This window comes from Antennarius striatus, chromosome 18 (assembly GCF_040054535.1).
Source record: "Antennarius striatus isolate MH-2024 chromosome 18, ASM4005453v1, whole genome shotgun sequence".
Lineage (NCBI taxonomy): Eukaryota > Metazoa > Chordata > Actinopteri > Lophiiformes > Antennariidae > Antennarius > Antennarius striatus.
Window position 1 is genome coordinate 5,179,337 of NC_090793.1, and position 16,690 is coordinate 5,196,026.

A 16,690-nucleotide genomic window follows, 5' to 3' on the forward strand; every position below is an offset into this window, starting at 1 on the left:
CCATCAGCACACAGTGGTAGATTTTTATTTTATTTTTTTCGGGAAATTAGTAAGACTTGAATGGCTACCGCATTAGCTAATAAAAATAGAGTTTTGGTGTCGGGCCTTTTCCTACAGTCCAAAGGACAACTGGGAATGGCTCCAGGCACCAGCAGCCCTGACGAGGTATTGTAGGAAATAGACGGATTAAACTAAAAAAGAATGTTTTATATTTTGAATGTTATTTTTGCACTGTGATTTCTGTAATGTTTCACTTTAAAATGTTAGCTGAATTATTCATTAGTTTTGTCTTAAGAAATTTAATTTTAAATTCATCTAAATAATTATCAGTGAGCCACTCACAGTCATCAAAAGAGCCACAGATTCCTGACCCCTGCTCTAGGTGTTTCTCCGTACTGAGCAGCACAGCAGTAATGACCAGCGTCGATCTACAGCAGTGAAAAATCCATCCTACACCCAACAAACACCGGCAGAATCCACAGGAAGTTTGTGAACTCCTCCAATGCCCGCATAAGTGAAAAATACAATGTAAACAAGCAAAATGTTTTCCACAACGGTGACAGCTAGTCTAATTCACTTTCCGTTGATGAATACATTGTCATTTGACACAGCAGACAGCCCCAAACTCACTTAACAGCACTACATCAAGCAACCTGCTGCCAGTTCAACGGCTTAAAAGAATGTAAAAATTACAGCAAGGCCTCTTGCCTGCCTCACGTTACTGAATTGTCCTCTGTCTCTCGCACTTGCTCTAATACACACACACAGACCCACTCACACACACACACACACACACACACAGAGTAATGAAACAGTACCTGTCTTCTGAAGTACTCAGGGCCTTTATGGAGGATACGCAGGGGTACAGAAGAACTGAAGGGTGTCATAGGGCCAGTTGCCTTGCTCTCTGGCAAGACTGGAGGCAGTGTCTCTGTTGGCATGGCAACAAGGTGACTGGGGTGGCTGGCCGTGGTGACAGCGGGTGGAGGGAAGTTGACAGAGGCCGGGGGCACCAGAGATCCCCCCAAAACATGTAGACTCAAATTGGAAAGGAAAGAGTCTAGAAAGAGTTATTTCTTCCAGCTGCACACATTACCTGCGAGGCCAAGAGATATTTTATAGTAGAAAAGAGTAGTGGAGTATTGTATTTAAAAACAATAGCACATTATTTTGTTGATGTAATCTGTTAGCAGGTGCATTAATATAGCTCCACAACCTTAACAACTGATTTCATTGGCTGTTGCTTAAAAGCTTAAATGGTTTGTGGTATTGACAGTCAACTAACCTATTCGTCACACAAATCAACAGAGAAATTGAAAAAAAATAATTATAATTAATTATAATAATTGAAATGACAATGAAGTGTAGTGGAAGAAAGAAAGGAGTAAAAGTCTTTCAGTGCATTGTTTCCTGCTTCCACAAGGCCAATGGTTGGTGGGAAAAGAAAGCCCAACTGCTTCTGATCCTCCACTTCACCTCATCCTTCAGCTTGTCACAGTTTCTGGAGTGCACAAAAAGAGAAAGAAAGAGCCAACAGATTTAAAGTTAAGCTTTGCCAACATACACCTAGGAACAATTGTAGCAGCTGAGACATAACAACATAGATTAGTTAGGCAAGGTAAAATTTACATTCATATACACACATACAGTATACTCTATACAAACATATACACACACACACACACACACACGCACACACACACACGCACGCACGCACACGCACACACACACATACACACACACGCACAAAAACAAACACAAACACACTCGTGAACAAGACCCCAAAATACTTGAACTCCTTCACTTGGGGCAAACACTCCTCACTGACCTGGAGAGGGCAGACTGACCACCTTTTTTCCGGTCGAGAATCATGGCCTCGGATTTGGAAGTGCTAATCCTCATCCCACTCATGTTGTAGTCAGCTGCAAACCACCCCAATGCACGCTGAAGGTCCAGGTTTGATGAAACCAACAGGCCAACATCATCCCCAGAACACACTCCCTCCAGCCCCTGGCCACACCTAGACATTCCGTCCATAAAGATTATGAATACCGGTGATAAAGGGCAAGCCTCTGCAAAAGATCTGACTTACTTCCAGCAGTACTAACCAAGCTCTTGCTTCAGTCATACAGGGATCAGACAGCCCCATGACAGGGACTTGAACCCACTACCCTCAGAGCAGTCCACAAAAGACACTGCCAGAGATGCAGTTGCATGCCTCATCCAGGTCCGCATATGGACTGGTGCCTCCAACAGTAGTTGGGGACAGTCTCCCCAACTACTCCCCAAGTCGCTCTTTCTTGAAGAGCGAGACCATCACTCTGGTCTACAAATGCAGAGGAACTGTCCCCAACTGTCATGTGATGTTACAGAGATGAGTCAACCAACACAAAACTCTCAATTAGTTTTTAAGCGCATTCAACAACAACAGTCAAGTCGTCAAGTCAAGCCAACTTTATATAAAAAGCGCTGAATCACATCAGTAGTGCAGTTAAGTAGGGGTTGTGACTGACAAGCAGGGTTGAATATCCAGGTTACTTATTTTTATTTATTGATTTCCCCGAAGGGAAATTTAGAGCACACTCTAGTTAGTAAATACTTCAAATACATGCATACATGTCAGTTTGTACAGGCCCCTGTAGCACAAGCACACACACACACAAAGGGGCCTGTAGGCATGCAGGGGGAGGTAGAGTGTTGGGTAGCCCCTTTATAGAGCACCCCAAATGAGCAACTTGTAAAGGGGACAGCACCTTGCTCAAGGGCGCCTTAGCAGTGCTCAGGAAGTGAGCTGACATCTTCCACTGTCAGCTCACACTCCAGGTTATTTTGGGGGGGGAAGCGGGAATCGAACCGCCGATCTTAGGAACACAGGATGACCTGCTCTACCGCCCACTCTACCACTGAGCCACTGCCGTCCTGTACTTCTGATTGTTCGTAACTTTAATGTTCGTAAACTGAGGACTACCTGCACTCACTTCTGCTGTATTTTTGATTTTCCTTGTTTAAAATATATAAAAACGCCACTCTTTCTTTCTACAGCCTCGATGAGATGAAATTTACATCTCATTGAAGACAATATATAATATATATACAATTTTAAAAATCCACGATGTGGTGAAGCTGCGCATCTTGATGCGCGAATAAGTGAGGGAATACTGTAACCTGGTCATTTAATTGATTCAGGTAGTCTACAACAGCACTACTGTTGCTGAACCTATACTTGACCAACTGCAGCAACCCCAGATCATAACACTGCCCCCACAGGCTTGTCCAGTAGGCACTAGGCAAGATGGGTACATCACTTCATCTGCCTCTCTTCTTATCCTGATGCACCCATCACTTCGTAACAGGGTAAATCTGGACTCATCAGACCACATGACCTTCTTCCATTGCTCCAAAGTCCAATCTTTATGCTCTCCAGTAACTTGAAGTCTTTTATTTCTGTTTAGCCTCACCAATTAATGGTTTTCTTAAGGCTACACAGTTGTTCAGTCCCAATCCCAATAATCTGAACAGCAGTTTAACAACAAATGTGAAGTACAGCCCAGCCGAACTGTACTTCATCAGAAACAACCAAACGGCATCAATTTCACCAATGGTGAAAGCTACTCTCGGCAGACTGACGATACTCAGAACGGAGGAGGAGCGGCGTGGGGGGGCTCGAGGACGGACTGGCAAGAGGACGCGATGTGCCCGGAGGAAGAGGAAAGAAGGCTGGCTGGCTAACCCAGCTAAAATCCAGCAGACCACCAATCCCCTCACTCTTTTTGGCCAATGTCCGTTCTTTTGACAATAAAATGGACATGCTACGCCTCCGGCTGGGGGTCTGGGAGGAGATGAGGAGCTGCTCTGTGGTCGGCCTGACGGAGACCTGGCTGAACAACAGCATGCCGGACTCCGCTTTCCAGATCGATGGATTAGAGCTGTTCCGAGCGGACCGGGACCATCGATCTGGGAAAACACGTGGGGGAGGACTGTGTGCATACGTGAACAGGGGTTAGTGCACAAATAGTGAACTGGCCAAGAGCTACTGCTCCAAGGTGATAGAACACGTGACTGTTAAATGCCGGCCACCCTATTTGCCTCGTGAGTTCACTGCGGTGTTCGTCACCATAGTTTACATCCCGCCGGGTGCTAATGCTAACGCTAGCGGAAACGAAGCGTTACGTGAGCTGCACGACACCATCAGCTCACTGCAGACCAGGCACCCAGAGGCATTTTACGTGGTAGCAGGGGACTTCAACCACGATAAACTGACGGACACACTGCCCAGTTTTTACCAACGCGTCACCATCCCCACACGTGGGGACAACACGCTGGACTGTGTGTACACCCACCTACGCGGCGTATACAGGTCCCTCCCCCAACCACACCTCAGCCTATCAGACCACATCTCCATCCTGATGGCCCCAGCATATCATCCCCTGGTGAAATCCCTCAAACCCACAAGGAAAACTGTCACTGTGTGGCCCCAGGACGCGGCCCCTGTGCTCCAGGACTGCTTCCAACACACAGACTGGCAGATGTTCAGGGAGGCAGCCACACAGGGGGGAGAGGTGAACCTGGAGGAATACACTTCCTCTGTCCTCGGGTTCATCTCTAGGTGTGCGGACGATGTGACCAACACCAAAACGATCACCGTCTACCCGAACCAGAAGCCCTGGCTGAATGCAGAGGTGAGAGCTCTGCTGAAGGCCAGGGATGCTGCTTTCAGGGTGGGGGAGGCAGGGGCACTAAGGGCAGCGAGGAGGGCTCTGGATAAGGGCATAAAGGAGGCCAAATCCACTTATGCTCAAAAGAACCATGGTCAACTGACCTCAGGGGACCCACGGAGCATGTGGAAGGGCATCAAATGCATCACTAACTTTAACACCAGGAATGCACAGGGCCCGACAGACCCCTCCCTAGCAGATGCCCTCAATAAATTTTATGCACGCTTTGAGGACCCCAACCCCAACCCCAAGCACCAAACTAACACCCAACAACACGCCCCTCAGTGTGACCACAGAGGATGTGAGGAGGACCCTGCAAAGGATTAACCCTTGCAAGGCTGCAGGCCCCGACGGCGTCCCAGGATAGGGCTGAAGAACTGTTCCCACCAGCTAGCAGAGGTGCTAACAGACATCTTCAACACCTCACTGCAGCTAGCAATGGTCCCCAGCTGCCTGAAGTCCGCCACCATCGTCCCAGTCCCCAAACGCCACTCGGCAAAGAAGCTGACTGACTATCGGCCGGTGGCCCTCACCCCGATAGTCATTAAGTGCTTTGAGAAGCTGGCCATGGCACACATAAAGGACTCCATAGACATTAGGGTGGACCCCCACCAATATGCCTACAGGAGGAACCGCTCCACCGACGACGCCATCTCCTCTGTGGTCCACACATCCCTCACCCACCTGGAGAGCAAGGACTCCTACATCCGCTTGCTCTTCCTGGATTTCACCTCCGCGTTCAATACCATCATCCCCCAGACCCTGGTGCAGAAACTGTTAGAGCTGGGACTGTCTGCCACCACAGGGAACTGGGTCCTGGAATTCCTGGCAGACAGATCACAGACTGTCAGGGTCAACAACACGGTCTCCTCCCCCATCACCCTCAGCACCGGCTCCCCACAGGGTTGCGTGCTCAGCCCCCTCTTGTTCACCCTACTGACATATGACTGTTCAGCAAAACACCCGAGCTGTCATATAGTAAAGTTCGCAGACGACACAGTAGTGGTGGGATGCATCCACAACAATGATGAGTCCAAATCCAGAGAGGAGGTGGAGCACCTGGTGCACTGGTGCAGACACAACAACCTCTGCATCAACGTAGGGAAGACCAAGGAGATGGTGGTGGACTTCAGGGGGAAGAGACACTCCCCTCCCCCCGTGCACATTGGAGAAGCAGCTGTGGGGGTGGTCTCCAGCTACAGATACTTGGGGGTTCAACTCACTGAGGACCTCACCTGGAGCTGTAACACCTCCTACCTACTCAGGAAGGCCCACCAGCGGCTCTACTTCCTTAAGAAGCTGAGGCGTGCTGGACTGGGGAGTGCCGTCCTGAAGGCCTTCTACAGGGGTGCGGTGGAGAGCATCCTCACCACCAGCATCACCGTGTGGGACAGCAGCTGCTCTGCAGCTGACAGGAAAGCTCTGCAGAGGGTTGTGAAGGCTGCACAGAGGACTTTAGGGAGTGGCCTACCTACCACCACAGAAATCTACACAAGTAGGTGTAGAAGGAGGGCCACCCACATCATGAGAGACCCCACCCACCCAGCACACAGTCTGTTCCAACCCCTCCCCTCAGGCAGGAGACTACGAAGCATCCAGAGCAGGACCACCAGGCTGAGGAACAGCTTCTTCCCAGAGGCTGTTAGACAGCTGAACTCCTGTGGTGCTCTGTAGTCACCCTCACGACGCCCCGAGTGTCACCACAGACACATGGGGATCTGGTGCAATATGGCGCTTCATCAGGTGCAATAGATGGAGCACCCACATACTTAGCTGCTACACTGTAAATAGATTTTGCTGTTCAGACACTTTTCAATTTACACTTTTCAATTTACACTTTACAATTCTTAACTTTTATCTGTTCTCCTATTTACCTTACATTTTTAACCTATCTTTTCTTAACTTATCTTATTTATCAACCAGACTTACTTCAGAGACGTATTTCGTACTGTCATATGTAAACGTGTGTCAGTATGACACATAAAGACTCTGATTCTCTGATTCTGATCCCTCGAGCACCCTTCACATTGTGTTTGGAAATGCTTTTACGTACTGTACTTTCACTGTTAAATATAGTCGTGAGTTCTACTGTTTTTCTTCAGTTTGATTTCACCAAACATTTAAGTGATCACCGATCACAACCATTCAGGATTTTTTCTGGCCACATTTCTTCCTCCAAGACGATAGATCACTACAGTCCTTCCAGTTTTTAATAATGCCTTGGACAGTTCTTAACCAATTTTAGTATGTCTGCAATCTCTTTAGATGTTTTCTCTGCTTTATGCATCCCAATGATTTGACCCTTCTCAAACAGACTTACATCTCTTCCACAACCAAGAAGTATCTTGTTGCACCAGCTAGGGTTAGAAAACTTGTTGCCAAATGAATGATAATTGACTATGCAGTAATTATCCAATATGGGGTTTGTACCTATTTGCTTAGTTAAATCCCGGGGGAAACTTTTTTGGCCAGGCAGTGGCCAAAAGACACTATCATGTGCACTCATATTCAGGTTTAACTTCAATGAAAAGGACATTGTGCCTTACACATACCTCTCTCAGTCATGGCAATCACGGACTGAAGAAAGGTTACAGGTACAACCGACCACCACTAAAGCCCCATGCAGGAGAGCTCTAACACAAAATGGACTTACCATGCCACACCCAATTTAAAGATGTTTCAATTACAGTAATCCCTTGTAACTCGCAGTTGATGAGTTCCAGGACCACCCGTGAAAACTTAAATTCTGCGATATAGCGACAAACTATTAACTTTAATATTTACGGTAATTTATATGTTCATGAACCCTCCCCATACTAATATTAAACCACCTAATATGACCTTTTCTCACACTCTTACAGACTGTTAAAACACTTTTGTATTAAAGAAAAGCCGTTAGTCGGAACTTGAGTCGTGAGTCGGAATGCAGAACACCCACGGATGCTGTCAGCCAATAGCATGCGCGTACAGTATCACGTGACTATCCACTAAAAATGCACTATGTAGTGAAGCCGTGCATTGAGGTCAGACAGGAATCTCCATGGACTATGATGTTTGCAGATGACATTGTGATATGTAGTGAAAACAGGGAACAGGTGGAGGAGAACCTAGAGAGGAGGAGGTTTGTCCTGGAAAAGGATAGGAATGAAAGTTAGCTGCAGTAAGACAGAGTACATGTGTGCTATTTCCGTCGGCATGTGGAAATCATTCATTCATTCATTCATTGTCATATGACCACCGCTATATCCGCCGCAGCGGGTCACGGGGAGCTGGAGCCTATCCCAGTGGCATAGGGCGTGAGGCAGGGGACACTATGAGCACGACGCCAGTGCACCGCGGAGCCACACACAAAGACATACAACCACTCACACACACACTCACTCCTACGGGCAATTCGGGACCAGCCAATCAACCTGAAGCGCATGCTTTTGGAGGTGGGAGGAAGCCGGAGAACCCGGAGAGAACCCACGCAGACACGGGGAGAGCATGCGAACTCCGCACAGAGCGGGACTCGAACCCGGGTCCGCCGTGCTGTGAGGCGGCAGTGCTACCCGGCATGTGGAAATAGCCGATGGAAATAGCCGAAGTGACCCGATGCCGTCAGCACAAGCCAACATCACGGAAATGCGCCGTCGGCATGCGATGAGGGAAATGCGCCAACGGAAATAGCGGCGCTAGCGAGAGAAAAAGTTTGTTATCGCTCGAGATTTTCGCGGAAAAAAAAAGTTGAATGTTTTAGTCTTTTTTTTCTAAAAACAAGAACGCCACTATGGCTACACAAGCTGAAAATCTTGTAGCCATATGTAATTTACTTCGCCTATGGCGACGTGGCGAATAGCTAAGGCAAGCCCAGCAGGGAGAAGAGATCAAGAAGGTGGAGGATTTTAAGTACTTAGTGTCAACAGTCCAGAGCAATAGAGAGTGGGGAAAAGAGGTGAAGTAGCATGTACAGGCAGAATGGAGTGGATGGAGAAACGTGTCAGGTGTGATGTGTGACAGAAGAAGAATTTCAGCTAAAATGAAAGGTGTACAAAATTGTGGTGAGACCAGCGATGTTGTTTGGTCTAGAGACAGTGTCACTGAGGAAAAGACAGGAGACAGAGCTGGAGGTAGCACAGATGAAGATGCTGAGGTTCTCTTTGAGAGTGACCAGGATGGATCAGAGGTACAGCAAATGTTGGAGGTTTTGGAGATCAAGTCAGAGAGGCCAGACTGAGATGGTTTGGACATGTCCAGAGGAAACACCCCCCCAACTATATACTGTATTTGAATAAGCTCACTTGAAAGTCTCACGCTGACACACTGTCACCAACTCCACCCACTACCTGTCAATCAAGCACCCAACCAATCACGGTACCCCGCCAATCACGGCGCATCTGCCAGAAGGAATCACTTGAACAATATGGCGTAAGGCATGTGCTATGGACATGAAATACCTATAAGAGTTAACATAATTTTACAATGTTCCAACAATTTTCATGTTTTTGAGCAGAGAGTCCAAACAGCAAGAACGAGACAGAAAATGACAACAAATTCTGAGTGAAACTCCTACTGAAAGAGAGAAAAGGATTGCGTCTCAAAAAGAGAAGTACTACTTAGCCAGACCCAATGAATGTGGGCTATGCAAAAAGTATGTCCATTTACACAATGACTGCTTCGGCCAAAAAGGAAACTCTTATATTTGCAACGTCCGTCCGTTAGCAAACAGCAAGGGGTGAATACTTTTCTAAATGCTGTTGCACCTTCATCGAAAAAATGGGCAACTCTCAACTGAAAAGGATAAAATTAAAGCTTCGCTTTGCACATTTGTTAAGTTTCCTTTCAGCCTTGCTCAAGTACGTAATCAACAACCAATCTATGGCCAAAACAACAATGAAACATCATCAGACTATCCAGTTGTGTTTCTGCTGCAGACTCTGTTGAGTTTATTAATGTTCCTCTGATGAAGACGGTCTGAATCCCTGCTGTGATCTTATTCTGTACGGATGATTTTGAAAAAAGTCTCTCCACCAGATTACAGACTGAACGGAGGTCAGGATGGCGTCGGTACCGTAATGGATGTCCTGCTGGTTTTGGTTCCTGGTGTCCAACACTCGCAACAGGATGTTTGCAACTCTGGAAAGTTACATCATCTAAAACTTTAATTTCTACATTTTATTAGAGCAATAAAAGTTGATGTTCAAGTAATAAAGTAATCTACAAGGAATATGCGCTAGCATACATGACATCACCGTGAACATTGTGTTGCAGCAAAAGCTCGGCTAGCTTGGCTATTGTTTAGCTGGAGCTCTCCACATTAACAGTGTAGCATTAGCTCCATCGAACAAGGTAGCTGTTTATTCTTTTCATATGTTTGGTATGAAGTCTGATATTATTGTTTTATTGTAAAAATGTTCCCACTAGTAGTGAATACATTGGTTGAAGGATACTAAGTTTTGAACTGCCAGGCAGGAGGCCTAGAGGAAGACCAAAGAGGAGGTTTATGGATGTAGTGAGGGAAGACATGAAGGTAGTTGGTGTGAGACAAGAGGATTCAAAGGACAGGGCTAGATGGAGGAAATTGATTCGCTGTGGCGACCCCTGAAGGGAAAAGCCGAAAGGAAAAGAAGAAGACTGTATTAATTTTTTTTCAACAAACAAAAAGGTCCACTCACTGCTTTGTGCTTGTTCCCTAATAATAATAATAATTATTATTATTATTCATAACAATAATAATATCATTCATAATAATAATAATAATAATAATAATAATAACTATATTATTATTATTCATAATAATAATAACTATATTATTATTATTATTATTATTATAGCAATTCCTTGCAGAAAAAAGGGCTTTGTGCTGATTAGTGCTCAAGTCCTAACGACATTATTAGTTGACAAGAATTACAAGTATAACGTACACATATGAGTAGAAGCAAGACAATAGAGTAATTTTACATTTGTTTGAAAATGTAAAATTTGTTTCTTATTTAAAGAGAGCACGCCTTGAATATACAGTAAATGCATTTTGACTTATGTTCGAGGGTTCACGCAAGTAGTTGTTAACACGATTACTGCCCTTGACTCTTCATGTGCACACATTTATTCATCCGTACTCTGATGCTCGTGGTTGTGCAATGAAATGTACCCCCACCCCCCCGCACACAACCATAACCACGGATGTATTCTAGTACCGTCTGTGTTCCTGAACTGCAGCTAGCTCTAAAGCTAACACTTAGTTTAACATGTCAATTAACCGGACGGAAGTTGAGTTTGTCAGATGTGTGTTAGTTGTTGGATGCGTGACAGTAACGTTATGAAAAACAATAGCCTTAATCCGACACGACCAGAAATGGAGGAAAAAAGATCATGATATGCCATTAATAGATTCAACAGCGTATCGGTCATGACGGACAAGGGATATTAGACCACGTTCCCCTAACGAAACTGATAATCCTTACCTGCTAACAAGCTCGAGTCAGATGCTACAAAGGTTTTCTCTGCTAGGTAGACGTGTTTAGCTTGACAGCATCCTCGTCCCAGGGAGCAGCTCCACTTTCAGACGAAACGGTGGGAGACTAGGATTTTCCGGTAACAACTTTCACAATAAGGGTCACACATTGGTTTTATATATTTTATTTTATATATTATATTTTACATTTAATTTTTCAACTCAAGATTGCCACAGTGGGTCATCCGCTCTTTTCCTTTAAGTCCTCTCCTACTGCATCAATAAATTGATACACTGCTCTATCTTACGCAGCATAGCTGTCTTCTCTCATACAGATGTACACAACCATTAGCGATCCCTCTCACCTTTGTATCCGTCTGGAACTATTTCATAATACATTTACAAAAATAATAATAGTATGACATTAAATGTTATTTAAACACTGGCATTGTTCTGCCTTTCGTGAGACAGCCAAATAAAGATATATTTCGTAAAATAATTGCTTTTATTTTGAAGATTACAATTCCATCGTTACGGGTATTATTCTTACTTCCTTCAAGCAGCTACCCAAAAAAACCGATTTTGCAAAAGGACAGTGAGACGCTGCTGAACGGGGTGGGGTGGGGTGGGGGCATGTAAGTATTTAAATTGATATTGAGTCTTCTGATATGTTTATTTTCATGCATTTACATAACTATTTTTAAATTAGACAGACAGGTAGATACTTTATTAATCCCAAAGGAAATTGCATCAATCAAGCAAGGAAACATATAAATTCACCATTTAACAACATGTATATACACACCAAGAAAACATGTTATAGAACATTAAACAGACATACAAATACTACACCTAAACAAGCAAAAATATTTTAAAAAGCTGAAATTTTCAGTCAGCTGGAGGCTCACATGAGGGGCAAAGCACATCCATCGTAACATCATGACTTTACTTCATCCCAACCCAGGTTCTACCTCAGTATTCCTCATGTCCATCTTATTCCCCATTGGTCATTAGCATTCGCACACATATGAAGTAGATCTCCATCAATGGGGCAGCAGTGGCTCAGTTGGCAGAGTGAGTCGTCCTATGATCACTGGATCGGCAGGTTCAATGCTGGCTGCCGCCCAGCCATCTTCTGAGTGTAAGCTTACTGTGGGAGGTGTCAGCTCACCTCCTGAGCACTGCCGAGGTACCCTTGAGCAAGGTGCCATCCCCTTACAAGCTGCTCAATCAGGGCGCACCGCGAAATCGCTGCCCATCACTCTGCCTCCCCATTTACTAATTGTATGCTTACAGCCCCCTAGTGTGTATATGTTTGTTGCAGGGGCCTGTACACATGTACAAATGTCTAACATATATATGTTTGGTCTAGAGTGTAAAGATAATTTCCCCATGGGGGATGAATAAAGTAAGTTTCTTTCTTTTTTCTCTCTTCTCCTTAATATACGTGTGAAGGCTTTGACTGCTGCCACACAGCCAGTTCAGACTGGCAGCCACAATCTGATTTTCATTCCATCCAGATTGAAATCGGATGGCTCTTTTTTAGTCTGAGACACAAGAAATCCTATTTTTGCGGGACGGATTGAAACCACATTTGGGAGGTAGAATCAAATCACATTTGGACATGTGAGTCTCAAATGTGGCAATAGTCATTTCAGTATACGGTCCCCTAACCATGATAATCCGTATTCCAAATTCACATACAAAATACTGTTCTTGGAGATTTAATCCTCTTCTTCTGGTCGAGGAGTCATTGAACTTTATTTCAAATGAGATAAATCTTTTTCTTGACACTAATCAAATGCAATGAATGTCTACCCGATTTATATGGGAAACACAGAAGGCTTTACTAATGGAACAGGTTATTTCATATTTTGTGAATAAAAAGAAGAGAAATACAGCACACCATCAAGAACTAACATATGAAATACTGAAGTTAGACACGTTACGCAGTCATCAAGTGTCAGCTGATATAAAGAAGAGACGACTATGCTTGTAATCTGAGTTTGATATCCTGTCAACATAACAAGCTAAAATACGTCCTCTCCAAAGGCCCATTTCATGAAGCAAGTTTAGTGAAAACCTTGGGTATGTTAACCATGAAATGAGGGAAAACCAGGGTTTCCGGTTTCACAGAGGGAGGTAACTTAACCCAGAATGAACATCTGTATTTGTTACCGCAGTAACATACTCTGGAGCTAACTTGGTTGGGAGCAGGTTTTATTCCAGAAATCCAGGGTTTCCTCTGACTCCGCCCCTTTTCATAGCCGTTTCATATCCTGGTTCTGTCGGACGGAGGCATAAACACAAAGCGTAGTTTAGTTTTATTAGAAACTGTATTTTAGAGGTATTTTAGAAACAGTGGCATAAGTGACACAAATTGTATAATGTTATGTTATAAGCCTATGGCAACCTTTTTAGAGTTCAAAATCAATTTGATGAGCATGTTTTTGGTTTTTATGTGCAATTAAAAAATTTTTTTCCATTTTCGAATTTGACTGTGTCTATCTTGCCCCCATATGACAATATATTAGGTTATGGGGAAATAATAACCATCTCTTCATATAGCTGAAGTTGGGCTGAAGATAAATATATCTAGCATGGGTATGCAAATACTTTTTAATGTGGTATACAGAGACAAATATATATTTTAAAAAAAAACGGCCCATATAGGTCAGGAGTCTTCTTCTTTTCCTTTCGGCTTTTCCCTTCAGGGGTCGCCACAGCGAATCAGTTTCCTCCATCTAGCCCTGTACTTTGAATCCTCTCCTCTCACACCAACTACCTTCATGTCTTCCCTCATTACATCCATAAACCTCCTCTTTGGTCTTCCTCTAGGCCTCCTCCCTGGCAGTTCAAAGCTCAGCATCCTTCTACCAATATATTCACTGTCTCTCCTCTGGACATGTCCAAACCATCTCAGTCTGGCCTCTCTGACTTTATCTCCAAAACCTCTAACATGTGCTGTCCCTCTGATGTACTCATTCCTGATCCTATCCTTCCTGGTCACTCCCAGAGAGAACCTCAGCATCTTCATCTCTGCTACCTCTAGCTCTGTCTCCTGTCTTTTCTTCAGTGACACTGTCTCTAGACCAAACAACATCGCTGGTCTCACCACAGTTTTGTACACCTTTCCTTTCATTTTAGCTGAAACTCTTCTATCACACATCACACCTGACACTTTCCTCCACCCGTTCCATCCTGCCTGTACACGCTTCTTCACCTCTTTTCCACACTCCCCATTGCTCTGGACTGTTGAGCCTAAGTACTTAAAATCCTCCACCTTCTTGATCTCTTCTCCCTGTAACCTCACTCTTCCACTTGGGTCCCTCTCATTGACACACATGTACTCTGTCTTACTGCGGCTAACCTTCATTCCTCTCCTTTCCAGGACAAACCTCCACCTCTCTAGCTTCTCCTCCACCTGTTCCCTGCTCTCACTGCAGATCACAATGTCATCTGCAAACATCATAGTCCATGGAGATTCCTGTCTAACCTCGTCTGTCAGCCTGTCCATCACCATAGCGAACAAGAAGGGGCTCAGAGCTGATCCCTGATGCAGTCCCACCTCCACCTTGAACTCCTGTCACACCTACAGCACGCCTCACCACTGTCTTACAGTCCTCATACATGTCATGCACTGCTCTAACATACTTCTCTGCCACTCCAGACTTCCTCATACAATACCACAGTTCCTCTCTGGGCACCCTGTCATAAGCTTTCTCCAGATCTACAAAAACACAATGCAGCTCCCTCTGGCCTTCCCTGTACTTCTCTATCAACATCCTCAAAGCAAATACTGCATCTGTGGTAGTCTTTTTTGGCATGAAACCATACTGCTGCTCACAAATGTTCACTTCTGCCCTTAGTCTAGCTTCCACTACTCTTTCCCATAACTTCATTGTATGGCTCATCAGCTTTATTTCTCTGTAGTTGCCACAACTCTGCACATCTCCCTTGTTCTTAAAAATGGGCACCAGCACACTTCTCCTCCATTCCTCAGGCATCTTCTCACTATCTAAGATCCTGTTGAACAACCCAGTCAGAAACTCTACTGCCACCTCTCCTAGACACTTCCAAACCTCTACAGGTATATCATCAGGACCGACTGCCTTTCCACTCTTCATCCTCTTCAATGCCCTCCTCACTTCATCCTGACTAATCTTTGCTACATCCTGGTCCACAACAGTCACCTCTTCTAGTCTTTGTTCTCTCTCATTTTCCACGTTCATCAACTCTTCAAAGTACTCTTTCCATCTTCCCATCACACTACTGGCACCTGTCAATAGACTTCCATCCCTATCCTTAATCACCCTAACCTGCTGCACGTCCTTCCCATCTCTATCTCTCTGTCTTGCCAACCGGTATAGATCAGTCTCTCCCTCCTTACTGTCCAACCTAGCATACAAGTCATCATAAGCTTCTTGTTTGGTCTTTGCTACCTCTACCTTCACCTTACGCTGCATCTCCCTGTACTCCTGTCTACTCTCCTCAGTCCTCTCAGTGTCCCACTTTCTCTTGGCTAACCTCTTTCTCTGTATACACTCCTGTACCTCCTCATTCCACCACCAAGTCTCCTTATCTACTTTCCTTCCAGATGACACACCGAGTACTCTCCTACCTGTCTCCCTTATCACATTAGCTGTAGTTGTCCAGTCATCTGGAAGCACCTCCTGATCACCCAGAGCCTGTCTTAACCCCTTCCTAAAAGTCATGCAACACTCTTCCTTTTTCAGCTTCCACCATTTCGTCTTCTGCTCTGCCTTTGCCCTCTTGATCTTCCTCACCACCAGAGTCATCCTACACACCACCATCCTATGCTGTTTGGCTACACTCTCACCTACCACTACTTTGCAGTCACTGATCTCTTTCAGGTTACACCGTCTACACAAGATGTAGTCTACCTGTGTGCTCCTACCGCCACTCTTATAGGTCACTCTATGTTCCTGTCTCTTCTGGAAGAAAGTGTTCACTACAGCCATTTCCATCCTTTTTGCAAAGTCAACTACCATCTGTCCTTCTGCGTTCCTCTCCTGGATACCAAACCTGCCCATCACATCCTCATCACCTCTGTTACCTGCACCAACATGTCCATTGAAGTCTGATCCATGACAACTCTCACTTCTAGGCATGCTCTGCATCACTTCATCAAAGTCCGACCAGAATTTCTCCTTCTCCTCCAGCTCACATCCTACCTGTGGAGCATACCCGCTGACAACATTGAACATCACACCTTCTATTTCTAGCTTCAGACTCATCACTCTATCCGACACTCTTTTTACCTCCAGGACATTCCTAACAAACTCCTCTTTCAAGATAACTCCTACTCCATTTCTCTTCCCATCTATACCATGATAGAACAACTTGAGCCCTGCTCCTAAACTTCTAGCCTTGGTACCTTTCCACCTGGTTTCCTGTACACACAGTATGTCTACCTTCCTTCTCTGCATCATGTCAACCAACTCTCTACCTTTTCCTGTCATAGTTCCAACATTCAACGTCCCTACTCTTAGTCCTATACTCTTGGTGTTCCTCTTCTCTT

General features: G+C 44.9%; 1 protein-coding gene across 4 annotated transcripts in view; it reads right to left on the reverse strand.

Annotated features, from left to right (window-relative positions):
- fam110b (family with sequence similarity 110 member B) overlaps positions 1–11,287 on the reverse strand; it is a 51,111-nt gene extending 39,824 nt beyond the window's left edge. For all 4 annotated transcript variants that reach the window (XM_068339917.1, XM_068339918.1, XM_068339919.1 and 1 more), the window contains exons 1-2: positions 11,159–11,287; positions 819–1,501 (exon numbers count right to left, since the gene is read on the reverse strand). In XM_068339917.1, the coding sequence (XP_068196018.1) occupies positions 819–941 (123 nt within the window). In that variant the 5' untranslated portion in view covers positions 942–1,501; positions 11,159–11,287. The remainder of the gene's footprint in view (positions 1–818; positions 1,502–11,158) is intronic.
- Between the last annotated feature and the right edge of the window lie 5,403 nt (positions 11,288–16,690).